General features: G+C 47.8%; 1 protein-coding gene and 1 long non-coding RNA gene across 6 annotated transcripts in view; one reads left to right on the top strand and one right to left on the bottom strand.

Moving 5' to 3' along the window:
- Nucleotides 1–11249, bottom strand: part of LOC123365942 — a 57134-nt gene extending 45885 nt beyond the window's left edge. The window contains exon 1 of the long non-coding RNA XR_006577839.1: nucleotides 11188–11249. This is a non-coding gene — a long non-coding RNA (uncharacterized LOC123365942). The remainder of the gene's footprint in view (nucleotides 1–11187) is intronic.
- Nucleotides 11250–11432: 183 nt separating this feature from the next.
- The window catches only part of EHBP1 (EH domain binding protein 1), a 321897-nt gene continuing 306555 nt past the window's right edge, over nucleotides 11433–26774 (top strand). For 2 of the 5 annotated variants that reach the window (XM_045008334.1, XM_045008330.1), the window contains exons 1-2: nucleotides 11571–11770; nucleotides 14958–15381. In XM_045008334.1, coding sequence (XP_044864269.1) covers nucleotides 15278–15381 — 104 coding nt within the window. In that variant the 5' untranslated portion in view covers nucleotides 11571–11770; nucleotides 14958–15277. Of the gene's footprint in view, nucleotides 11498–11569; nucleotides 11771–14957; nucleotides 15382–26774 lie in introns of those variants that run through there. The other 3 variants (XM_045008331.1, XM_045008332.1, XM_045008333.1) reach the window with 3 other exon arrangements.

Genomic DNA, 26774 nt, shown 5'->3' with positions numbered 1-26774 from the left:
GAGTGAGATTCCGTGGCCTGCATTGTGCAGGAGGTCAGACTAGATGATCATAATGGTCCCTTCTGACCTTAAAGTCTGAGTCTACAATTTCTTCTTACTAATTTAAAGCTAGCAAAATGGAATATAAAGCAAAATAAGCAAAACGGAGTATAATTTTACTTGAGACAATTTCTTCCCATTAGGCTTTTGGCCTACACAAGGACACTGAGAAGAATGAAGACTCCAACAGAGGGGACTGGCTCAGGTTTCAAGGGTGAAACCTGTGTACTTGAACTGCAATATCCAGTGGGGTGAGGAAAAACTGCTTAATCTAGATGTTGCCCAGTCTAAGGGCTTGGCTACACTTACAAGTTGCAGCGCTGGTGGAGGCTTTCCAGCGCTGCAACAACACCCCGTCCACACTTGCAGGGCACAACCAGCGCTGCAACTCCCTGGTTGCAGCGCTGGCTGAAAACCCATCCCGGCAGGGGTATAAGGAGTGCAGCGCTGGTGATCCAGCGCTGCCCAGCAGGTGTGGACACTCACCAGCGCTTTACCTGTCCTCCAGGGAATAAGGAGGTATCCCAGAATTCCTGTTCAGCCACTCTGCACATCAGTTTGCACTCTACTGCTCTTGCCTCAGGTGACCCGCCCTGTAAATGCCCCGGGAAATTTAAAAATCTCCTTCCTGTTTGCTGCAGCCAGGTGTGGAGTGCAATCAGTTTTAATCAGTTACAGGTGACCATGCCTCCACGCGGCAAACGAGCCCCAGCATGGAGCACTGGTGAATTGCAGGACCTCATCAGTGTTTGGGGTGAGGCATCTGTTCAGGCACAGCTGCGCTCCGGCCGTAGGAATTACGATATCTTTGAGCAGATATCAAGGGCCATGCTGGATCGGGGCCATGATCGGGACGCAGTACAATGCAGGGTGAAAATTAAAGAGCTGCGGAGTGCCTATTACAAAGCCCGAGAGGGGAATCGACGATCCGGAGCTGCTCCCACGACCTGCCGTTTTTACAGGGAGATGGATGAGATACTTGGGGGTGACCCCACTGCCAATCCCAGGATAACGATGGACACTTCTGAGCAGGCTGGGGGACAGGAGGAGGAGGCGGAGGAGGCGGCGGAGGCGGAGGCGTGGGGGGGGGAGGAAACCGCGAGTGAAGCTCCTGGCATGGGGGAAGAAACCGCAGATTCCCTGGAGGCATGCAGCCAGGAGCTCTTCTCAAGCCAGGAGGAAAGCACCCAATCGCAGCAGCCAGCAGTTGCAGAAGGACAAGCAGAGGAGCGTGTTACCGGTAAGCGGCTTTTATTTTCTGGGTGAAATGTTTCTGGAGAGGAGGGGGGGTTATGGATGCATGCATGCCAGCCTCTAGATGTGGAATAGCCCGTTGATGTGGTCTATCACGTCGCGGTAATCTGCCTCAGTTATCTCAGCAAAAGCTTCATCCAGAGCGTGGGCAATATGCCTGCGCAGGTTTATAGGCAGAGCCACTGTGTCCCTTGTCCCAGTGACGGTGACGCGTCCGCGCCACTCTTCTGCCAGTGGTGGGGGGACCATTTCTGAACACAGGCAAGCCGCATAGGGTCCCGGGCGGAATCCACATTGCTCTAAAAGAGCCCCCGCTGTTCCCTAGTGACTCGCAGTAGGGAAACATCTTCCAGGATTAAGTCCTGTGAAAAATGTTGGGAGACTCTTTAGTGAAGAGATAGGGAGATAAGATCACCCCTGCATCTGCATCTTCATTTCACTCAAACCCTCTAGCACTCCAGATTACCCGAAGCAACCAGCTCCCCTCTATCACCCAAGCCCCACTTCTCCCCATATAAGCACTGCTCACTCACCATGTCGTGGCTTCTGTAGTGTTATGCGTGTGGGTAAAAGAATGCTTAAATAAGAACTCACTCCCTCAGTGTAACAATTCATGTCTGGAGATAGTGGATACAATGCTGCCCGTGTTAAATGTTGTCATTTCTGTTTCTACAGTGACCTTGACTACTGGACTGCCCAGATGTTCAACATCACAGAGGCTTCAAAATTTGAGAAAAAATCCCCGAAAGAGCAAAGAAGACATGCTGAAAACTGTTCTTAATCAGTCTGCTCGAGAGAGTAAGGACTTGAAGGATTGGCGAGAGAAAGAAAGCAGGACACGCAAGAGAAATGCAGTGGCCAAGAGGAAAACCACGGAGCGGCTGCTAAGCATCCTGGAGCGCCAAGCGGAGTCTATAGAGTCACTCGTTGCCATGCAAGCAGAGCACTACCGTGCTACTCCCCCACCCGCCCCGTCCTTTGTGCCTTGTGCCCCAATGTCAGCTCAAACCACCTTTCCCCAGCATCCAGGTTCTTACCACCACCAGCTGCCTCCAACACCTGTATGTTCCCCAACCAGCCCTGATACCTACCACCACCCTTACCCTCTGCATTCAACCCCCATCACCATGCAGTATATGAACCCTGAAGTGCAGGATTCATTAAACAGCAATCCAGACAGGGCATATGCAAACTTGTGACTGTACAGTTCACCAACCCACACCCCTGCCCTCTTGTGTTCATGAAATGTTGTGTGTCTGTCTGTCTGTCAAGGAAGTTTTTTTCTTTTCAATAAAACAATTCTTGGCTTTGAAAACAGTCTTTATTATAGCAGATAGTGAAAGATACCTTAGCCCAGTAAAGAAAGAGGCACTACAAATCATATTATTATTATGGATAATAGAATAACAGTGTAAGCAGTGCAATTCACTCCCATGCAAGGCAGCAAACATTATTGTTGGCTTTCAGCCTCAAATTCTTCCCTCAAGGCATCCCTAATCCTTGTAGCCCTGTGCTGGGCCTCTCTATTAGCCCTGCTCTCTGGCTGTGCATATTCAGCCTCCAGGACTTGAACCTCGGTGGTCCATGCCTCACTGAATGTTTCACCCTTCCCTTCACAAATATTATGGAGGGTACAGCAAGCGCATATAACCGCGGGGATGCTGCTTTCCCCCAAGTCTAGCTTCCCATACAAGCAACGCCAGCGGGCTTTTAAACGCCCAAAAGCACACTCCACAGTCATTCTGCACCGGCTCAGCCTGTAGTTGAACCGGTCCTTGCTCCTGTCAAGCTTCCCTGTATAGGGTTTCATGAGCCAAGGCAGTAATGGGTACGCGGGGTCTCCAAGGATCACAGTGGGCATTTCGACATCCCCTACTGTGATCTTCCTGTCTGGGAAAAAAGTCCCTGCCTGCATCTTCCTGAACAGGCCACTGTTCCGAAAGATGCGTGCATCATGCACCTTTCCAGGCCAGCCTGTGTAAATGTCAATGAAACGCCCGCGGTGATCCACAAGCGCCTGGAGAACCATAGAGAAATACCCCTTCCGATTAACGTACTCTGATGCCAGGTGGGGGGGGGCCAGAATAGGAATATGCGTCCCATCTATTGCCCCTCCACAGTTAGGGAAACCCATGTGTGCAAAGCCATCCACAATGTCCTGCACGCTCCCCAGAGTCACGGTCTTTCTTAGCAGGATGCGATTAATTGCCTTGCAAACTTGCATCAAAACGATTCCCACGGTCGACTTTCCCACACCAAACTGGTTCCCGACCGACCGGTAGCTGTCTGGAGTTGCCAGCTTCCAGATTGCAATAGCCACTCGCTTTTCCACCGTCAGGGCAGCTCTCAATCTTGTGTCCTTGCGCCGCAGAGTGGGGGCGAGCTCAGCACACAGTCCCATGAAAGTGGCTTTTCTCATACGAAAGTTCTGCAGCCACTGCTCGTCATCCCAGACTTCCATGACGATGTGATCCCACCACTCAGTGCTTGTTTCCCGAGCCCAAAAGCGGCGTTCAACGGTGCTGAGCATTTCCGTAAATGCCGCAAGCACTTTAGTGTCACACGCGGCAGGCAAATCCATATTGATATCATCGTCGGAATCCTCACTGTCACTTTGGAGCTGAAGGAATAGCTGGACTGCCAAACGTGTTGTGCTGGTGACACTCATCAGCAGAGTCCTCAGCAGATCGGGCTCCATTTGCCACAGAAATCGCGATTCACACAGAGAGTAACAGAAAGACACTCACAATGGCGCCAAACGCTGCTGGAAAGAGTGAATGCTGGGATGTGAAGCGATGCACCACGGGGCGCTGGCAAACAGGAAGCGGAATGACCCGCACACTTCCTTCCCCTTCCCACAATACTCAGCGCCAAAACGGCGCCAAAACGGGACGAGGTGCTCTGTGGGATAGCTGCCCACAATGCACCTCTCAATACAGCGCTGGAAAGTGCTGCAAGTGTGGCCACACTGCAGCGCTGGTAGCTGTCAGTGTGGCCACACTCCAGCGCTGGCCCTTCCACAGCTGCATGACCAGCGCTGTAACTCCCAGCGCTGCAACTTGTAAGTGTAGCCAAGCCCTATCAGGGTTGAGAGTTTAGACTGCATGCTTATGTTTTCTTTTCTTTTGGTAACCACTCTGACTTTTTGCCTATCACTTATAATCATTTAAGATCTATCTTGTAGTCAATAAACTGGTTTTATTTTTATCTTTACCAGTGAGTTTGCTTGAACTGTTTGGTAAATCTGTTCAGGTTTACAATGGCTGGTGTACATCCACTTTCCATTGATGAAGTGGTGAACCAATTAATAAACTTGCACTGCTTGCCAGGTATATTCCTGAGGTACAAGACTGGGAGCTGGAGGGATCTGGCTGATGCCTGTCTCTGTGTGATTCATGAGTGGCTCTGGGAGCATTCATACGATCTAGCTGCTGTGGGGCTCCACATGCGGTTGTGCTGAGTGATAACAGTGCCTGGAGGGGTTTGCTGCTTGTCACTAGCAAAGCATTGTGAGAGACAGCCCAGGCTGGAGAGTTAAGGGGGCACAGTGGTCCCACAGGCCCAGGCTGCACCCTGGGAATCCAGTCACAACCTCCTTCTATACCAGGATGCCCATGAAATAAACTTGTCCAGTCTGGCAGATCCTAGCATATACTATTACATGTGCTGACAAGACATAAACACACCTCACCTCTAGCAGTAATAGTATAATAGTTAATACAATGATTTGGATACCCATTAAGAGTAATGAGGATTTTGTTTAATTAATTCAATTGTATTATATGAAAGCATATTCAGAAGAGAGAAAACAATACCAAATATGTGGCACTGATCAGTTGGTGCAAGGGGACTTATATGAGGGAACAGCATCTGGGAAGTGATCCAGTGTCCACTGAAATTAATGTAAAGTCTTTCACTGACTTTTATGGTACAAGATTGGGCTTCTGTGAGAAGCAGGAATATGAAAATGTACGACATGTAAGAGTGAAAGACACAGCCTCATGTATATATCATTCAACTACATTACACATCCTCATAAAAATGTACAAACCCATATATTATAATAATTTTTATAAATGTAGTTTATTTAGTAACATTCATACACATTCATATACAGAGGAATGGTGAAACAGGTTTATTATTATAGCTATTTTTAGCAAAGGTCATTTATTTCTTGTTGAACAACCTATCTTTAGTTATTCTGATGAAGGGGAGTTGACAGACAAGAGAAAGGATGTGTAGCTTGAAAGCATAACAGGGAATAACAGAAGGAGCAGAGTAACTAACCTTTCTGTTTGGACAGGAGAAATGTATTAGACTTGTGATCTATAGGGAAACTAACTCTTCTTTCTTCCAGTAAGAATCAGGAGTCTAAGTCTAGAAAACTATAAAATGTGAATACAGGTAGGGAAGGCTGCTGGATCTGGTGCCCTGGGCTGTTCCCACTGGGTCTGGCCAGCTGTGGAAGGCTGGAAGTCCCTGACTTTTTGTGTCCTTGACTGCAACTGTTGCTGGTTGCTTATGGGAAGGCGTCCCAAAGGTCTGGAAATTTCCAGTCTGCCCCTGTAAGCTCCTCCCTGATTTAGAACAATTCTCAGAATTTTACTTAACATATGTAACAGTTACAAAAGTTTTGTAGCTGAGGGCATAGCCAAAACACACACATAAACATACCTTCCTGGACTTTACCTTCCTTACGAAAGGCAGTATTTTTGACAGGAATATAGTTTAACTAGAAAACACAGTGGCATACATATTCATATATTCCTGAATATTTTTTTTTAAGTTCCTATTAATCATGTGGATATTTGATTTTCTGTTAATGCTTTTAATTAAATTATTGTTCGGCCATGGAAAAAACAATAAAGGGACCCACTGCAGAGGAGAAAATTTGATATTGTGAAGATGACCCATCACTTTGTTTGTTACAAGAAAGCCTGTTTGGGGTAACGTGAGTTATAAAATCAGCTGCTGACCTTAAAAGTGAGTATTGGAAAGTTCGGGTAACTAGTTTTGCTCTTATGTTCATGATAAAGCTGGTAACATAATCCAATCTTAATAACTAACATTTAAATTAAAATGTGACTATTTCTTTAGATTTTTGGGTCAGATTCAGAGTTGTGCTTCATACTTCATCATTGGCACAAAGGAGCCCTAAAAGTTGGCATGGTTAGCCATGATAGGATCTTCTCAGTATAGAGTGATCCTCTGGTGATGTAGTTGACATTAGGGCTCCTACATGATCCCTTCCTCTGTGGCAGAGGTAGGGGTGAGCCCAGGGGAAAAGGACATGGGGGTGCTGTAGCCATGGACCTGTTAATCCCTGGCTGCCCTAATTTATGTCTGGGGATAGGGCCCATACAGAGCTGGCCCAGGATTCTGGGGGCACAAAAGTGGCTTAAAGCCACTTTTACCAACTCCTGACTTACTCTGCATGCTCCTCAGTTGCAGCTAAGATCTAGGCCCCTATTTGCATAGTTAATAATCGCAGCTCCCAGCCTTCCAAATAGATCACTTTTGGTTTTTTTTCCATTTTCTAAACATTCGCAGGTTATAAAGTTGTCAATCTCGAATCAACACATTGAAATTAAATAATTTGTAAGAAATGCCTATTACTGTGTGTTAAAACTCTCCACACTGAGCAGGGAAAAGGAGACTAATATGCATGTGCTTTTAACTTCTGTGGGCTTGGTGAAATATGAACCTAAAAGCAATGAGGAAATGGAAAATGTTAATAAATAATGATGTTTGAAACACAAGTGCTGAACAACCATTGGATCCATTGCATTTATTCTACTGGAGAGAGATGGCCTGTCTGAGTCTGGAGAGAAAAATAAAAATATTGGACAAAGCTGCACGTTAGGAATTAGCTAGACACTGTGTAACTTTAAGAAGATAAATGTAAGGCCCGGCAAATCTGCTTTTCCTAATGTGCAGAGTGGGGGCAACTTTAGCATCAAATCAACACAAAAGACTATTCAAAACTGCATTTATGGGGGTCCTGTGATATCTCAGCAATTCCTAGGCTGATCCAATATCCACATGCCAGCAATGGTACACTATACAAAGGAGACTCATTGCCAATGAAGATCCTCTTTCCAGGATGGGGCAATATGGGGAAGAAACTCAGTGTCAAATCACAAAGTCTGGTAGCTTGGATTCTCGTAAGTTATAAGCCCTGCCTAGGGGAAAAAAAGGAGAGCGAGAAGGAAAGGAATGGGGAATACTGTACTGGTATGTAAGTCAGGAAGGTCAGCAATAAAGATAAAATTAGCAATCCAATACCCACCATCAAATGTACTCTCTCTATAGTTAGCTCCTCTTATAGCAAAGTCATTCTCCACCCACAAAACCACTTATCTATGAGGGAAATCCTATTGCAACCTTCATGGCCACAGAGAATCTCCTCAGTCCAGCTGGTGATTGTGGGGACTCCCTATAGTGCAACTGTACAGAGGAAAAGGAGGGGCATGGGTAGAGTGGGGTCAAGACAGGAATATTTACTAGTTACATAGATTCCTGTAGAGTTCCACCCTGCAAGTTAGTGGATGCAATAAGAAGAGCCTGCAAAGACTAGTGCAGCCATAAGGATTCAACAGCTTCCATGGAGCAACTCTGTAGCTGATTCAGGACTTGGGTTGTGGGGGCTCCTCTTCTCCCATCTCCCTGCATATCTATTCAGTATCTGGCCTGGCTACATAAGTGGTTGACTAGTAGGCTTAAGACTTACTCCTATATAAAATTGTGCAGCACATTGAAAAGGGAATGTTTGGAGACAACATAAATTGAACTGAATGTAATGTTAAATTAAATAAGAGATATTGTGCTAATTATTCATTTTCATATATATCAAATGTTTCCATTTTTTAACCTACCTGAAATGTATAGTGAATTTCCAGTAATTTGCACCAGAGCATTATAGAAAGTAGGAGAACTGGCTGCAGAATTTAGGTCAAGCTTGATACAGAGCACTTGGAGCCTTGACTATAGCTGGTAATGCAATTTACACAGGGCAATGCATTCAAACAATTCAGGACTTGAATCCAATTTTTCTATGAGCAGACTCTCATATAACTTAGTCACCATAAGTGTTCCATTGCATATGATTCCTGCAGAGACGGTGAACTAATGTTCTGAAACTTGATGGAACCCTGCAGTAGTGCAAACCCCAACATTTAAAAAATGATGAGTCAGGGCTCAAAAAATCATGAGTTTGACTTGAAAAAAATCATGATTTTTTTAAAAAAGAGTTTTGCATTCTTTTCATTTGCCTTCTGGTTTCTGAGCTTTTAGAGCACACACATAGGTCACATTTTCAAGCTTTTCTGCAAAATCATAAACTTACTTTTTAAACCAAAAAAACCCAAAAAACTCTCACATAATCGCTTATCTCCAGTATCACGAGACTTGCAATAAAATCAGGAAAGTCAACCAAACTGACAGAGTGAAAATGAAACTGGCCTGAGTGCTAAATTTACTATATTCAATCCTTCATCCCGGTTTATCTACTCTGATTTTAAATCAATCCAATTAAAACTAGTGCAAGCCCTTAGTGGAGATGCACTTAAACTGGTTTAACCCTCACTTCAATTACTTGAGCTTAATTCCACACAAGTTAAAGTGATTGAAGCAAGGAATAAACCAGTTTAAGTAGGCAAGCCCTTCAGTAGGCTGCAGCAAAGCAAAGCAATGCTACCGCATCCTTCTAGTGACTGCTTTCAAAGATGGTACCTTGCAAACCATAAGGGCTCCAAATAAGTGCTGTAACTGTCTGGCATCCCTGCTGTCAAGTGGTAGGAAGCATTAATTTTAAATTCTGCCCAACATTTGCATGATGGATCCTAACTTCCTACCCGGGGAGGGGGCAGGGTCTGTGTGAGGGCGCTTTCCCTCCCCAGTGAAGGGGGGCAGGGCAAGGTCTGTGTCAGGGAGTCTCCCTGCCCTTGTGAGGGAGAGAGGCTGGGGGCAGGGTCTGTGTGAGGGAGCGTCCCCCCAGTGACAGGGGGGGGGCCCGGGGCAGGGTCTGTGTGAGGGAGCGTCCAGCCAGTGAGAGGGGGACCCGGGGCAGGGTCTGTGTGAGGGAGCCCCCTCCCCCCAGTGAGAGAGGGGCCCGGGGCAGGATCTGTGTGAGGGAGCCCCCTCCCCCCAGTGAGAGAGGGGGGCCCGGGGCAGGGTCTGTGTGAAGGAGCCCCCTCCCCCCAGTGAGAGAGGGGGGCCCGGGGCAGGGCCTGTGTGAAGGAGCCCCCTCCCCCCCAGTTAGAGGGGGGCCCGGGGAAGGGTCTGTGTGAGGGAGCCCCTCCCCCCCAGTGAGAGGGGGGCCCGGGGAAGGGTCTGTGTGAGGGAGCCCCTCCCCCCCCAGTGAGAGGGGGGCCTGGGGCAGGGTCTGTGTGAGGGAGCCCCTCCCCCCAGTGAGAGGGGGCCCGGGGCAGGGTCTGTGTGAGGGAGCCCCTCCCCCCAGTGAGAGAGGGGGGCCCGGGGCAGGGTCTGTGTGAGGGAGCCCCTCCCCCCCCAGTGAGAGGGGGGCCCGAGGCAGGGTCTGTGTGAGGGAGCCCCTCCCCCCCCAGTGAGAGGGGGGGCCCGGGGCAGGGTCTGTGTGAGGGAGCCCCTCCCCCCCCAGTGAGAGGGGGGCCCGGGGCAGGGTCTGTGTGAGGGAGCCCTCTCCCCCCCCAGTGAGAGAGGGGGACCCGGGGCAGGGTCTGTGTGAGGGAGCCCCTCCCCCCCCAGTGAGAGAGGGGGGCCCGGGGCAGGGTCTGTGTGAGGGAGCCCCTCCCCCCCAGTGAGAGAGGGGGGCCCGGGGCAGGGTCTGTGTGAGGGAGCCCCCTCCCCCCAGTGAGAGGGGGCCCGGGGCAGGGTCTGTGTGAGGGAGCCCCTCCCCCCCCAGTGAGAGGGGGGCCCGGGGCAGGGCCTGTGTGAAGGAGCCCCCTCCCCCCCAGTTAGAGGGGGGCCCGGGGAAGGGTCTGTGTGAGGGAGCCCTCTCCCCCCAGTGAGAGGGGGGCCCGGGGCAGGGTCTGTGTGAGGGAGCCCCTCCCCCCCCAGTGAGAGAGGGGGGCCCGGGGCAGGGTCTGTGTGAGGGAGCCCCTCCCCCCCCAGTGAGAGAGGGGCCCGGGGCAGGGTCTGTGTGAGGGAGACCACCCCCCCCAGTGAGAGAGGGGGGCCCGGGGCAGGGTCTGTGTGAGGGAGCCCCTCCCCCCCAGTGAGATAGGGGGGCCCGGGGCAGGGTCTGTGTGAGGGAGCCCCTCCCCCCCAGTGAGATAGGGGGGCCCGGGGCAGGGTCTGTGTGAGGGAGCATCCCCCCAGTGAGAGGGGGGCCCGGGGCAGGGTCTGTGTGAGGGAGCCTCTCCCCCCAGTGAGAGGGGGGCCCGGGGCAGGGTCTGTGTGAGGGAGCCTCTCCCCCCAGTGAGAGGGGGGCCCGGGGCAGGGTCTGTGTGAGGGAGCCTCTCCCCCCAGTGAGAGGGGGCCCGGGGCAGGGTCTGTGTGAGGGAGCCCCTCCCCCGCCAGTGAGAGGGGGGCCCGGGGCAGGGTCTGTGTGAGGGAGCCCCTCCCCCCCCAGTGAGAGAGGGGGGCCCGGGGCAGGGTCTGTGTGAGGGAGCCCCTCCCCCCCAGTGAGAGAGGGGGGCCCGGGGCAGGGTCTGTGTGAGGGAGCGTCCCCCCAGTGAGAGGGGGGCCCGGGGCAGGGTCTGTGTGAGGGAGCCCCCTCCCCCCAGTGAGAGAGGGGGGCCCGGGGCAGGGTCTGTGTGAGGGAGCCCCTCCCCCCCAGTGAGCGAGAGCGGGGACTGGGTCCGTCTGTGAGGGAATCTCCGTCTCCATCTCGCCCTCCCCTCACCCCAGAGGAGCAGCCTCGCTCGCTTACTCATGTCACTTTCCCCTCCCACAGAGTGACCACTCCTCACTCACCGCCTCCTTCCCTGAATCAACCCGACACCTGGGAGACATCAACCAACCGCTTTATATCGTTCTCTCATTGACAACGCCACTCACCAATCGCCAGGCTCCTCAATAAAAACAAACCCCGCCCTCAAGCACAGCAGCCAATCAGAGTGCGAGTCAGGACCCCGCCTCTCTCCCTCGTTATGCACGGTCCTCGTCTCCGCCCACTGAATGATTGACGTCCGCCCTCAGCCAATTATCTTTCGCGCTGTTGGGCAGGCTCACGCCTCTGCCAATGGCGTCCCCAGAGCAGTGAGGTTCGGTGGCGCGGGGGCAGGTTAGTGTGAGCGGCGCAGGTCTCCAGGCGGAGGGTGATGGTTGCGGAGTGAGCGGCTGCGGGGAGCCCTGGATTGTTCCTTGTGGGGAGGGAGGGGACAGAGGCGCCCGCAGCAGCCGCAGCCGCCAGTGCCCGGCTGTGCCACGGGGCCCCCGCAGCCATGGACCGGTCCCCTGGTGCCGCTGCGGTAATGGGCAGCGGCGCGAGCCCCGCGGGGTGCGCGGTGCCCGCTCCAGCCTGGCCGGGATTCGCTGCGTGAGCGGCCGCAGGCAGGTAGGTAGAGGAGGGGCCGGGCCCCTGGCTGCTCGTGCCGGCCGGGTCCCCCCCCCTCCCCATCCCTCTGCGTCCTGCCCCCTCGCTGCCGGCCCCAGGCAGCTTCTTCATCCCGGGCTCCGGTCCTGCCCCCGGCTGGGCCAGCTGCTTTGCCGGGGACGGGGGCTGGCAGCTCGTCAGGAACAGTGACACATGTCTGGGGAGCCGGCGAAATGCCTCCCGGGGGCCGCGCTCGGCAAGGAGAGCTCCCGCCCCGCCCCAGGCTTCCCCACTGTCCCCCCCACCCCATCTCCCACCAACCCTCTTCCCCCCCCCCCATTTCATCCCGTCCCAGCTCCCACCAACCCTCTTCCCCCCCCCATTTCATCCCGTCCCAGCTCCCACCAACCCTCTTCCCCCCCCATTTCATCCCGTCCCAGCTCCCACCAACCCTCTTCCCCCCCATTTCATCCCCCCCATTTCATCCCGTCCCATCTCCCACCAGCCCTCTTCCCCCCCCCCCATTTCATCCCGTCCCAGCTCCCACCAACCCTCTTCCCCCCCATTTCATCCCCCCCATTTCATCCCGTCCCATCTCCCACCAGCCCTCTTCCCCCCCCCCATTTCATCCCGTCCCAGCTCCCACCAACCCTCTTCCCCCCCATTTCATCCCCCCCATTTCATCCCGTCCCAGCTCCCACCAACCCTCTTCCCCCCTCCCATTTCATCCCGTCCCAGCTCCCGCCAACCCTCTTCCCCCCCCCATTTCATCCCGTCCCATCTCCCCCCAGCCCTCTTCCCCCCCATTTCATCCCCCCATTTCATCCCGTCCCATCTCCCACCAACCCTCTTCCCCCCCATTTCATCCCCCCCATTTCATCCCGTCCCATCTCCCACCAACCCTCTTCCCCCCCATTTCATCCCGTCCCAGCTCCCACCATCCCTCTTCCCCCCCCATTTCATCCCGTCCCAGCTCCCACCATCCCTCTTCCCCCCCCCATTTCATCCCGTCCCATCTTCCACCATCCCTCTTCCCCCCCCCATTTCATCCCGTCCCATCTTCCACCATCCCTCTTCCCCCCCCCATTTCATCCCGTCCCAGCTCCCACCAACCCTCTTCCCCCCCCATTTCATCCCGTCCCAGCTCCCACCAACCCTCTTCCCCCCCCTTTTCATCCCGTCCCAGCTCCCACCAACCCTCTTCCCCCCCCCATTTCATCCCGTCCCAGCTCCCACCAACCCTCTTCCCCCCCCCATTTCATCCCGTCCCAGCTCCCACCAACCCTCTTCCCACCCCATTTCATCCCGTCCCAGCTCCCACCCTCCCTCTTCCCCCCCCATTTCCTCCCGTCCCAGCTCCCACCAACCCTCTTCCCCCCCCATTTCCTCCCGTCCCAGCTCCCACCAACCCTCTTCCCCCCCCATTTCATCCCGTCCCATCTTCCACCATCCCTCTTCCCCCCCCATTTCATCCCGTCCCAGCTCCCACCAACCCTCTTCCCCCCCCCATTTCATCCCGTCCCAGCTCCCACCAACCCTCTTCCCCCCCATTTCATCCCGTCCCAGCTCCCACCAACCCTCTTCCCCCCCCATTTCATCCCGTCCCAGCTCCCACCCACCCTCTGGCCCCCCCCATTTCATCCCGTCCCAGCTCCCACCAACCCTCTTCCCCCCCCATTTCATCCCGTCCCAGCTCCCACCATCCCTCTTCCCCCCCCCATTTCATCCCGTCCCATCTTCCACCAACCCTCGTCCCCCCCCATTTCCTCCCGTCCCAGCTCCCCCCAACCCTCTTCCCCCCCATTTCATCCCGTCCCAGCTCCCACCAACCCTCTTCCCCCCCCATTTCATCCCGTCCCAGCTCCCACCAACCCTCTTCCCCCCCCCATTTCATCCCGTCCCAGCTCCCACCAACCCTCTTCCCCCCCCCATTTCATCCCGTCCCCGCTCCCACCAACCCTCTTCCCCCCCCCATTTCATCCCGTCCCAGCTCCCACCAACCCTCTTCCCCCCCCCATTTCATCCCGTCCCAGCTCCCACCAACCCTCTCCCCCCCATTTCATCCCGTCCCAGCTCCCACCAACCCTCTACCCCCCCCATTTCATCCCGTCGCAGCTCCCACCAACCCTCTTCCCCCCCCCATTTCATCCCGTCCCAGCTCCCACCAACCCTCTTCCCCCCCCATTTCATCCCGTCCCAGCTCCCACCAACCCTCTTCCCCCCCCATTTCATCCCGTCCCAGCTCCCACCAACCCTCTTCCCCCCCCATTTCATCCCGTCCCAGCTCCCACCAACCCTCTTCCCCCCCATTTCATCCCGTCCCAGCTCCCACCAACCCTCTTCCCCCCCCATTTCATCCCGTCCCAGCTCCCACCAACCCTCTTCCCCCCCCATTTCATCCCGTCCCAGCTCCCACCAACCCTCTTCCCCCCCCCCATTTCATCCCATCCCTCTTCCCCCCCCCATTTCATCCCGTCCCATCGCCCACCTAGGGCACCAGCTTTTCCTTCCACCTCTTACAGACCAGAGATTTCACCCTTCGCACCTAGCAGATCCCCTGCCCAGGAGGAGAGGATTTAACCAACCCTCGCATACCTCTGTCCCTTTCCTAGAGATGCTGCATGTTTCACCGTTTCTTATTTCTCCCGGCAAGAGGGAGAAGCGTTTCAATGCAGTGAGGGAGATGGGGATCCTAGGCAGCCCTGGTTCAGGAAATATCCCTGTCTCCTCTTTCCCTTAGCATGAACATTTACAGCATCAACACCCTCTTACATACAGTGTGTGCACACACTCCCCTGGGGAGAAAAGTAGGGGGAGGAAACAACTCTTACACCTTTTGTCATCAGCTAGAAGACAAAGAACTTGTGTTTGCTTCAGTCTGTCTCTCCTTCTGGGTGCGTATTGGCAGCACCTCAGCTGCTTTCTGCACCGCTTCCAGGAGATGCTTCATAAGGCTTTAGGATGGCCCTGACCTGCGCTTTTTTGTTGTTGGTGGTGCTGATAAAAGGACATGTTGATATATTTCCAGATGGACTTTGCATTCCTGAAATTACTGCTGCATTTTTATTCTATTTATTTATTTGGGGAACGGTGCGTGTGTGTGTTGTGGTTCTCTATGGATGAAAGGTACAAGGTTGTGTACAGTTGCAACATCATCGCGTGTAACACATTAACCACTGTTTCTCCACCTTTCTGCTTTGTTTTCCAGTCTGGCAGTCTGCACATCACCCAGCACATGAGAAGGAATGACGACTCCATGAGGGAACTTCTTTTCAATCACCCATTCACCCAGTCGTGTTTCATGATGCTCCCAGCCAATAACGTGCCATTCACCTAGACTGGGATTTACCCTGTGAAAGGGAGAGATAGAACATGAGTCCTAAACATAACTTCAAGCTCTTTCTTGTGCATCATTTTTGGTGTATTTGTATGTAGAACCCTGAGCATTGGGCACGTGCACTGTTAAACCTGCTTTGCTAGATCCAAGAGCTGCAGCTGTGTGTTGGACTTTGATATTTTCTCATCATCATGGCTTCAGTTTGGAAGAGACTGCAGCGTGTTGGGAAACATGCATCCAAGTTCCAGTTTGTGGCCTCTTACCAGGAGCTGATGGTCGAGTGCACCAAGAAATGGTAAGAAGTGTGGTCAAGTGAGTTGCTGATGCTGGAGCATGTCTGTTGCCTGTTCCACTCTGTGGTTTCCCTCCTTTAGTGCAGAAGCTGCTGGGTGTGGTGCAGATCAGTCTCTTAACAAGTGCCTTCCACCCCCATGGGGTTAATTATTGCACTCTAGTTTGATCATCTTAGGTGGTTGCTTCAGTATTAGACTGTGAATTTATTAGATATGAACTTTGATTTTTAGCAGCCTTATTTTTTTTTTTTTAACGGAAACTTTTCCAAATGTCACCACAAGTCTCAGAGGTGGGTGTGCTAAGTCAACTGTAACATCAAAGGGATATAGGGATTTGACACAATTTTCAAGACTGATAGTGCATCTTATTTTATTCTCGGATGATATGACTTTTCTTGCCTAAAGACTTCTTCTCTTTCCCCTTCCGTCTTTTGAATGGGAAGAGTGAAGACACAGAGCCTTGGGAATTATTTCAGTTATTTGCTTAGTCAGACAAGAATTTCATGCTGTAATGGCCCAGTAGAACATATTTAGAGTTGGCTAGACTGCAGCAAGCAATTAACTGTATGGGTCTGTCCCAGTCACATCTCTCTCCTTATAAAAGTGGACTCCTAGAGCAGATTGGATTTTTTGGTCTTGTTTTGCATGGAGGACCAGGATCTAGGTTTTGTTTTTGGTGTTTCTTGTTTTACTATGCAAAGACAAAAAAAATCACATTAAAATATATTCTACTAAAACTGAAGTTATGTATTAGTAGGTCAGGAGGGCTTGCATTATTTTTCATGTTCATAATGGACTCAATTCTGTAACATCAGCGGGAAGTGAGGGTGCTTGGAAACTTGCAAAACGGCACTGTAAATCATCTGTAGCAAACTTGAAACTAAGTTTCTATCATTGGCTTTTCTTCTTGTTGGCCAGCTTGGCACTAGCACTGGATGCTTTTAGTAGTTATGAGTAATTGCTTCTGCTAAGTTAAATTGTTAGAAATATCAATCAAACATACTTGAATCATAATACTACCCCTATCTTAAAGGGGCACTGTCAAATTAAAAATCACTTTTAAAAGCGTTCTCTGCACTTTTGATATTAACTCTATTTCAGTTTTAATAATCTTTACAATCTAGAAAATCAAATTGATTTTAATAGTTTAAGGCCAGAAGAAACCATTACGATCAACTAGTTTGATCTCCCGTATAGAACAGGCTATAGAATCTGACCCAGTAATTACTGTATCAGGCCTATTTTACCACTTGTGCTTGTTACTTTTTTACATTGCATTTAACTTGGACATCAAAGCTAAACTAGTCAGTTTGACACAACTTAATTCATGTGGGTAGTGTCATTGGTTCCACACTCCACATAGGTGTAACCAGGCTGCGGGCCAAATCCAACCCCCCAGGTGCTTTTGAATGGACTGCTAAATCTTTTTATTTACTGTCATTATTGTTATTGCGACCTGAAAAATGTTTCTCTGGAGTCTAGACCATGACTATACCTTGATCAAGAAATTTGGACCTTGACAGAAAAAATTGACTACCCTGGTGTAAATGTTTATAGGATCTGGACCATAGTGGTAACCAGGATAACCACACTGTTGTGTAATGTTTCAGAGATAAGTCTTTTAACAAATAAAGCAAACCCACCCTATACAATCACTTGATTTGTAGACTCCTCTACACTTTAAAAAAGAGGAAACTGTCTTAAGATAAAAATGTTCCATAAGCATGAGAGTTAAAATTAAATGTTTCTTCCACAAGTGGAAATTCTGTATAAAACACAGGAATGATGAAAATATTTTTATAACATTTTAAGTACAGCTTTCTCTGCCTCTGAAATAGACACTAATTTCTGTGTGCTGGTGAGCAACGCTGTCCTTTTTTAAGCTTGCATCTGAGTTTATGGCAGGGTGTAAAGAGCAGAATTAGCATGAGTGACAACAAAATATGAGAAACTAACTGCCTCTGCCCTGCCTCTTTCTGAAGTGAGGCCTAATGTGTATATGATGTGGCACTGGAGCAACAGGGCTACTGTGTATTCTTTTAGGTCCATGCTGTAAGTGCCCGTTGATGGGAAATGTAGTAAACACGAAGTCTTATTTTAATGTATTGGCGCTCCAACAATACAGTGGTTCTGTAAGAAAATAACGATCCATTCATATTTTAAAATAAATGACAATGCAGTCATAAACACAACCAAAGCAACATATGGCTGGGGAAAAAAGATTGTCTATGAACTCAACAGGAAGAATGCTTATTTACAAGTTGAAGATAAGAAGAAATAATCTTTTGTTCTTTTTTAACTTCTCAAAAATGGATTTATCTTGTGAATTTCATTGTTTTGTACTTGGTCAGTTGCACTGTGCAACACTAGATGTATTCTTGCAAAATTCTAATACCTTCATTTTGGTTTTGAATAAATTTTTGTTTGTTTTTCTTGTACTGATCTGAATTTTCATGTGGTGGTCTGAATGCACTCGGTCCTCAAGCTGGTAGCTATGCTGTTTATGTAGGAGGTCACAGACGCTCTTGTGTTGCTGCTTTACTCTTTAATTGGATTATTTCTAGGTAAACAGCATATGTCCAGCATAGTGAAGGGATTTTCAGTCTTGCTTTTTCTGGTCTGTATAGTTTCTCATGCTTGCTGCTATTAATGATTATAGACGGCTACTTCCAGAGAGATCATTGATCACGTTATTAATTGTGATGGTATATTTAAAGATGTTAGCACTTCATTATAAAATCTTATTTTCAGGCATTCAATTGAACAGACCTGCCTTTTCTGGGCTCAAATATGGCATTGTAAATTCCCACTGAAACATTTAAAAGTTATGGCTGTTCAGCACCTCTGAAAATCAGGTCACTAATTTAGATTCCCTACATTTAAAAAAAAAATGGCCTTGGTCTTTAATGTGGATTTGTGACTCTAGATACCTCAAAAAATGATATTTTTACATGAATCGCATGAGTTTAGTTTATATAAAGGGTGCTGGCTTGATAGTCCTGGTCTCTGACATCCTCTACTTACCCTAAAACAGGTGGGGGAAGTACAGGCTTTGCATTCTTGCTAATGTATTTCAAACTTAACCTGGATGAAATACATATAGTAGGATGGGAATAGCTTATCTTCTGTCCATTCAGTCCTTGGCCCACCTTCTGAGTCTATCTAGTACAAATGGCGGAAGTGTGCTTTTTATGGTGTGGACACTTAGTCAGTGGGACTTGGACTGAATACCATCAAACTCATGTTCATACAGGCCCCTGAACAGCCATTGGTTGGTTACAACATCTATTCAGTATGTGGGTTGCCAGAGCAAAACGTATTCTCTATCTGAACCATTTAATGTATTTAGTACCTGTGGAGGGAGTAATTTGAGGACTCTGTTAGATTGCATGTCTAGCTCAGTCAGTCTCGATGGAAGAGTCCAACCAACCAAGCTTCCCTGTAAATGTGTGATTGCATTGAGCGTCTGGAAGTGCACTCATGTTGGCCATGGTGTATAAGAAATGAAATTGCTGATAGCCCCTTAGACCGTGAGCTCTTTGTGGCAGGGACTGTCTTTATTTTGCTCATTTATATGTTGCCTAGCAAATTTGGGTCCTAACTAGGCCCCCAAGATGCTACCACAATATACATAACTAAGCTTCCACTGAGAGAGGCCTGAATCTTACAGAGTTGATTTTAAACCTGTTGCTAAGCTCCTTATGTATTGTTTCTTATCAGATGCTTCTAATACCAAGAGGCAACACATTCACTGTTAAAAACATTGAGATTATGACAGGAAATAATAAGTGACCACAGAGCTGTAACTATGCATTTTAGCACCTGGGGTGAGCAAGTGTATTTTTGCCACTTAGAGGTGACGTGTGTGTGTGTGTGTGTGTGTGTGCGCGTGTGCACTTGTGGGGTCAAATGCCTCCCCAGATTTCTGCTTTCCATTTAGCGTGGAGTTTTTCAAACAGTGGGGTGTGCCTTCCCAGGTACACCTGTCACAATTTGCTCCCTCTTGCCTATCCCATCTGGTCCAGGAGTAGCAAATTGTGATAGGGCATCAACCATCCATCACAAATTTGCTACCCCTAGACCAGAGGATGACAACTGTGAGAGGCAGCAAATTGTGACAGGTAGTTAATACGTACCCATAGTGCACTGCACTCTGAATCAGTACAAGAGCTCTTGGTGAGAACACTCACCACGGACACAAGGAGTCAAGTAGGCATGCACACAAGTGACATACTAGCTGCGACGACTGTATGCTGACAAACTTGAGTTAACATAAGTTTGTAGTGTAGATATGGCCTTGGATATATGAATTGCTTGGGAGAGGTAACAGCAAAAGTCTGAGGCGAGGCCAAGATTCACTCAGGGGTTTAGACTCCTACTTTTGTGGATCTGGGTCTCCTGCACCTTAATGGCTCAGGAACAAAAAGACGCATAAAAGGAACCAATATCACTGATCTTTTAAAAAAAAAAAAAATTCATGGCTTGGGGAAATATACCTCATGATTTTTGAATTCTTGTGGTTGTCAAGCAATCATGGACCTGTAACTGGGTTCGAAAAAGAATTAGATAAATTTCTGGAGGACAGACAGGTCTATCAATCAAGATGGTCAGGGATGAAACCTCATGCTCTAGGTGTCCGTATCCCTAGTCTCTGATTGCTAGAAGCTGGGAGTGGATGACAGGATCACTCAATGACTGCCTGTTTTATTCATTCCCTCTGAAGCATCTGGCATTGACCACTGTTGGAAGACAGGATACTGGGCTTGATGGACCATTATTGACCCAGTACGGCCATTCTTATGTTCAGTAAAACTTACAGTAGATTTTTGCCTTTGAGAAGGATGTAATATGAGGTAGTATACTGCCCTTAGTGGATATATTGTTCTACACGCAAGCAGTGACACGCAAAAAAGCACTAAGAGCTGGCTTGAGAGGCAAAGTAACAGTGAGAAAGGCGATCTCCATTGGTGGAACAAATGAAAATGAAGAAGTTTTCACATCAGGCTAGGAAATAGATTGGAAGTCACATGGTCCTACAGAACATGCTATAAAAAGAGAGAAAAAATTTAGAATTAAAAATCACAATAAAAACATAGGAAGTGCTATGCCAGAAACACAGATGTCATTGCTATAAATACTAGCAACTATTTGCTTATAAATATTTTCAATGAGTATTTGCTATTAAAATATAAATTAAATAGCACAATGACATCCGTCTTCACAGTGTTGACAAAAGTAAATGATGAAGTGCTAAAAGTAATAACATTTAAAAAAGTAAACAAATATAAAAGGAGCAAAACCATATTTAAAATGGATTACAACAAAGGGAGTGCAGGTTAGGGAACTGCAGCAGCAGATAAGACAGATTTATGAATTGCTAGGAGACTTTATGCAGACATATAAACTGATTAGGGATTCTTTTAAATACTCAATGTGTGATGGGTTTTTTGGGGTGTGTGCGTGTGTGAAATATTTCATGAAATCAAGTCTCCTGCAGCACCGTTGTATGTTATATCTGGTAGAGAGGAGCTGCTGCGTCTAGGCACTGGGATGCCTGTGCCTTGAAAAACAGAGCCCTGGGACTGTTCTGAGGGAGGAGAAATAAAAAAAATTGCTCTGCCACTGCTCTATTTTTGCAAACACTGCAGGTGTCTCACCCTGTCGGGGTAACTTACTTCCTCTGCCCCTCCCAGTTCCAGGGTTTTGCCTTCTGCCACCGCCTCATCCATGGACTTAACCCCTGCTCTTATGCACCCCCCCCCCCGATTTTGCCCCTGAGCCCCTTCAGCAGATGTTCTGAGCCTGCTCAATCTGTGTATGTATGCTCAATAGGAGCCAACCAGTGCGCTCAGCACCCTGCTACGGTCCTAGCACTGGGGAGAGCCTGCTCTGATGGTGCTGACGTCGCTAGGACTGATTCTGTGCACTGCCCCTGCTGGCTCTGTGCCCTAGGTGGCTGCCCCGCTTTCCCCATCATGGTTACGGCACTGAGTGACCTAAATAATAATAATTGGAGATATACCAATCTCCTAGAACTGGAAGGGACCTTGAAAGGTCATCTAGTCCAGCCCCCTGCCTTCACTAACAGGACCAATTTTTGCCCCAGATCCCTAAGTGGCCTCCTCAAGGATTGAACTCACAACCCTGGGTTTAGCAGGCCAATGCTCAAACCACTGAGCTATCGCTCCCCCTCCGTAAGGGGTGCCACTTTCGTAGCTTTCTGAATTCACCTCATTGTGCCTATTCCTTGCAATATAGACGGTACCCTTCACCTTCTGTGTAAAACTCCTTGCTTTTACAAAACTTTTTTGCAAAACCTTTTACGTTTCTAAAGTGATTAGACTTCTCTTTCAAACTGCCCGCACTGACGTAAGGCTTAATTTTCTTGTGACAAATGTCTAACTGTTTTTGGATCAAATACAGGTATTCTAGTGTAGTCCCTGCATCTTAAAAATATCTCTCTGTCTCTTGGAAATGAAGCAATACTTGAATTTTTTTCATCTGTTTTTCTCCTCCATGGCAGTTTCATAACTGGATGCTGCAAGAACTTAAGATTTGGCATTTAATGAGCATGGGAGAGATTCTTCAGGCTTTTTGAGATTCCACAGTTCACTCTAGTCAGTTTGCCTTCCAGTCTCTGCTTTCCAACAAGCTCCTGAGCACTGAACGAAAGAACTGGAATTTACTGGCTGTTGCAGAAATAGAGATTGCTTGTGCAGGGCCTGATCCTGTCAAGTGAAGGAAGTGCCTCAGTGCCTGGCAGGATTGGGCCCACAGTGGAGAGTCTTATGAGTGTATGGGTGTGATTGTTCGGTAAGGATAATTGTGTGGCAAGGCAAGGTCAATCTACGGAGTTCCTAAAGTCTTTAATGTTATGGACCACTATAGTGTAGCGACTTTCCCTTTTGAGCAACTGCTTGAATAGAAAAGGCTTGGCTCTGCCCCCTACATCTACCCCTCTTCCCCCGTCACAAGTTAGGGTTTTATTCTCTCAAATCAATTCTACTCCTCTTTGTATTTGCATTCAGCTTCCCTGCTTCCCACACTGAAAATTGTCCCTAACTCCAAAATCAATTAACTTTTTCCCAAAGTCAGTTTTTAACCCTCACCAACTCTCAAATCAAAATTAGTTCTCCACCAACCACCACAATCAGCTTTTACAAATCAATTTTCCCCTCCTCCAACAAATCAAAGTGAATTCCTTCTCCACAGTCAAAATCAATTCTCAGCCTTCACACTCTGAATACCCACGTCCCCCCAAAATCAAAATCTGTAGAGCCCTGCAGATCTGCGGCTATCCGCTTTATATCTGCATCCGTGAACCAGTTTTGTGGTTCATGGATTGGATGCGGATACAAATTTTGTATCTGCACAGGGCTCTAAAAATCTGTTCCTCCGTCTCATCTGAAACTCTGTTCTCCTTTCTTTCTTGTCCCTGCTCCCAAGTGTGTAGCTGTTGGGCTCTCTGCTTCCTGCCAACACCCCTTTCCAGTCGCTGGCTCCTTAATGCTTATTTCTTTCGTTCCCTACTCTAGCTTCTACTTTGTTTCCCTTTCTGTTCAAACTTTCTACTTGCCCCTCCACCATCCTTATGGCTACCCAGAATTGCCATCAGGGCACTGGGAAGGGAACCTCTGAACGAGACTAGTGTTTTTTTTAATATATACGGTGCCTCCCCCTCGAGATGTTTAGAAATACGGGAGGGAGGAGTTGAAGACAGGTGGGAAATGTTTCTTGCTACATCTTTAGGATGGTTTATAGATAGATTTGCTAGGTAGATGCAAAAGGCTTACTTTAATATTATTCTCCTGGCACTGTTCCTTCTACCCTTCTAAAATGTTATGGCTAGATTACCTTATTTCCACAGTGCATTCATTCTCATTCTCATTCTTATTCTCCCTCTCTATTTTTTGCATGTTTTGTGATATTTGGTGCAGTTCTTCAAGCCCTAGTTCCTGAAGTCATGATGTAGACAATTTAAAAAAAAAATTTTAATGGAAGCCCTTGTGGTTATAGAAAAAAGCTTGAAAATATCAATCCAGAGGCCGTGACATTGGAAGGCAATAAAAATAACCCAAAAGCTGGTTGAAAAATGAGTCTGTGATTGAAATAATAAAAAAAAAAAAGTCTTGACTCTTATGGGCTTGATTCAAGATAGTTGAATACTTCGCATTGGCAATACTGCATTCTTGTGCCCCAATCCCACAAAGACTTGCTGCTGGGCATTGTGTTTACTGTTACCAGTGAGGCAATTTACAGAAATTAAGCAGTGTGCCTAATAGTAAGTCTTTGTAGCACTGGGCCTGTAATGAAGTGTTATTCAGTTTCTGAGAGAAACACAATTTATTACTGAAATTTCTTGACTTGAGTCAGTGTTCCAGCAATGGGAAAAACAATTGTGCACAAAAAAAGTGGATTATAGCCCAATATAATGCTACAAACCCACTGTAATGGGTTGGTTTTTATTACAATAAGCCTCTCTTTTGAGTGTAGAGAGAGAGGATGTCTTATTGACAGGGCCGTCCTTAGGATTTAGGGGGCCGTACGCAGTATTTTTGAACTGGTGCCCCTATGCTGGCGCGACTGGTGCTCCTACGCCGGCACATTCGGCTCCGTGAATACGGCCCCTGCCTTCTGCCTAGTAAGGAGACTGCAGCACGCGCTGGGTGTGTGGGAGCCAATCTGCTCTTACCTGCTGTCTCGGTTATAGGTGTGTACTCCGTGGGTGGGTGCTCCGGTGTGCTTTTCTCTGTTCAGGAACTCAGTTTTATTTATTTATTTGTAAAAGCTTCTCCCTGTCTGCTCTTAAGAGTCTGTGAAGTCTTCTGCTTTGGCTACCTAGTGACTCAGTTTGTGAGCATCTTCCTCTCCATGATGATGGAGTAGAATTCCAGCAGGCTATTGCGCTACTATGGAACAGCATCAAGATTTCCTGTCCACCTGTGCCTATGTTCTGTGGCCCTCTGTAGGAGACTAGAAATTCTGCAGCTGTTCAAATTCAATTTTAAAAAATTGAGGTTTTCAATAAATGCTGTATTCACCATTAGTTATTTGCACAGACTCTGTTTTATGCTTTCCTAACATTTTCAGTCTTCAACATAAGACATTTTTGTATTAACAGTGTTTAAAGAAGTTGTCAGGTGGGAAGCTGGAGGTTTTGACAGTTGACTGTTGGCACCTGGGGAGACATTGCAGAGAATTCAGGACTGGGGTCCAAGCTAAAATTAGCAGAAATATATATATATATATATACATACAACGTCACTGACATCTCGGTTGTCATCTTTAGGATTCCAGGTTCACAACTGATTGAGTTGAATAAGACATTCACAGACACACCTCTCAGCTAATGTTTCAGGCTGCCTGTAGTCGCATGAAGTCTGTTTCTGTTCACATATTGAAGTTTTCTTCACAACCATGACTTTTCCTTTAACAAAAAACTAACAAACAAGAAATCTTATTTTCCAGAGCACAACTCTATAGCAAGGAGTGGATTCTACAGCTGTTAAATTGTGGGATCTGCAAGGCCCAGAATATTAATAATTTTGGGGATAAACAGGATTATGGTTTTATTCAGCATACACATCCAATATGTTGTTGCTATGCTGTGTGATGTATTTGTAATGACTTAATATATGCAGCCAATAAAACGTTTTTGTGGACTCAGTATTTCTCTTCCTCCTGTATAAAAATTGGTGCCTTTGAAAAATAACCTGTACTTTGTGTTCCATTAGATTTCAAGCTATCCTACAGTCTCTTCCTATAAACTTGGCTGCACAGTGCCCCAGAATAACACCTATCTTTAATTTGCTCCTGAGCTAACAGTAATTTACTGACACCTGTACAATTATAGTACCCAGATCCCGCTTTTGAAAAACAAGGAACCACTTCATGATAAATAGCAAGACAATGATGTACACAATTTCTGCCTGGGAAAACTTCTTTGCATACCCACTGACTTTAGCATTAAAAAACCCATGTTAAATAAAAGAAGTAATTAGAGAATCCAGCGTGTTAATACAGTTCGCAGTGCAATGTATACTGCTACTCAATTCACATCATGAACTTCCTTTATTTTGAGTGATAGCTCATTAAGTAAATTCTGAATTCCTTTGTTTATCAAAGTGCGTAGGAGGAGATTTAAAATAATAAAGAACTGTCAAAACAGCTTGCTGTTCTTTTCAAATAAGGAACTGCACCAGCGAGCTGAGAGTTCACGGGGCTAACCTGTGGCCCATGTAGTTGCAATGTATCAGCAAGGGCCTTAGCCTTAACAGATGTCCTGTAACACCATCCCCTCTATTTGTCATTACTGTCATCTGCCTCGTCACGCCCAGCCGCCATAACTCTGGCCATGTTAGCCAAGTATGGTTTATTATTTTGTTCTCGGTTGTGTGGATTTTTTTTGGTGGTGGTGGCTAGTAACTCTGGAAAATTGGAATTGGTGTCCTGGCCACTCCTGTAGGTAACCCGAATGCTAGTTGAATAGGGCTATGAAAGATTGCGATGCTTATGGCAAGATGCTCAGAAGAGCTCTGCACCAAGTGAGCCGAACTCTTGAAAAATCTGGCCATTTGCTTTGGTGTCTTAATTTGAACTGAGCTCGTCTTCAAATTTAGCTCATAGTGGACACAGAACTTGGAACAAATGTCTGTGGGTCAAGCAAGTTAACATAAATGAAAAGGTTTTTTTTCTCTTGTTTCTGTATCAGAACTTAGATCTATAAGGATGCTGAAAAGAGAAAAGGCCTGCCTTTCTGTCATTTAGTTTCTAGTTGCACAAAGCCAAGGAGTCTAGTTTTTCTTTAGCCATAGTTTCTGAGGAATATATAGCCTGTTTCCCATTATCAGTAACTTTAGCTTATAAAGAACACTTCTTATGCTTCTAATGCGAAAATTAGTTTTTCTTTTGCTCACCAATACACAGTTTAAAGATCTGCTGTGATGGTACTTCGTTTGTCTGTTAATGGCTTTTTGCACTCTTGATAAAATCACTTTTCATCCCTTCAAACAACCCCTTATAATTCCCAGCATCTGCAAGTCTTTTCATAATACAGTTTTGAAACTGGCTGTGCCATTACTAAAGGTATTTTTATTCCTGTGGACTTTTTGCATATACTACATGCTGTTTGAGTTTCACTGGCATTGAAATGCATCCAAGAGTAATCGTAAAACCGCTGGGTTCAGAAAGCTCTCTTTGTGGCTGGTTTAATCATGGGAGTTGCTGACTGAGAACTGAAGAAATTGAGGACGGTGTTACAAGCAACCTCAGCATCTATACTTACTGCAAGTCCTGGGACTATCCTCTGTTGTTGGTGTCCTGATGGTTTTTTCAATCCACGCAGTAAAACTTTAGTAGGATGAATCCCTGTAAGGAGAGATTATGCCAGCTGCTC

Source organism: Mauremys mutica, chromosome 3 (genome assembly GCF_020497125.1).
Source record: "Mauremys mutica isolate MM-2020 ecotype Southern chromosome 3, ASM2049712v1, whole genome shotgun sequence".
Classification (NCBI taxonomy): Eukaryota; Metazoa; Chordata; order Testudines; family Geoemydidae; genus Mauremys; species Mauremys mutica.
This window is presented reverse-complemented; position numbering and strand designations above follow the sequence as displayed.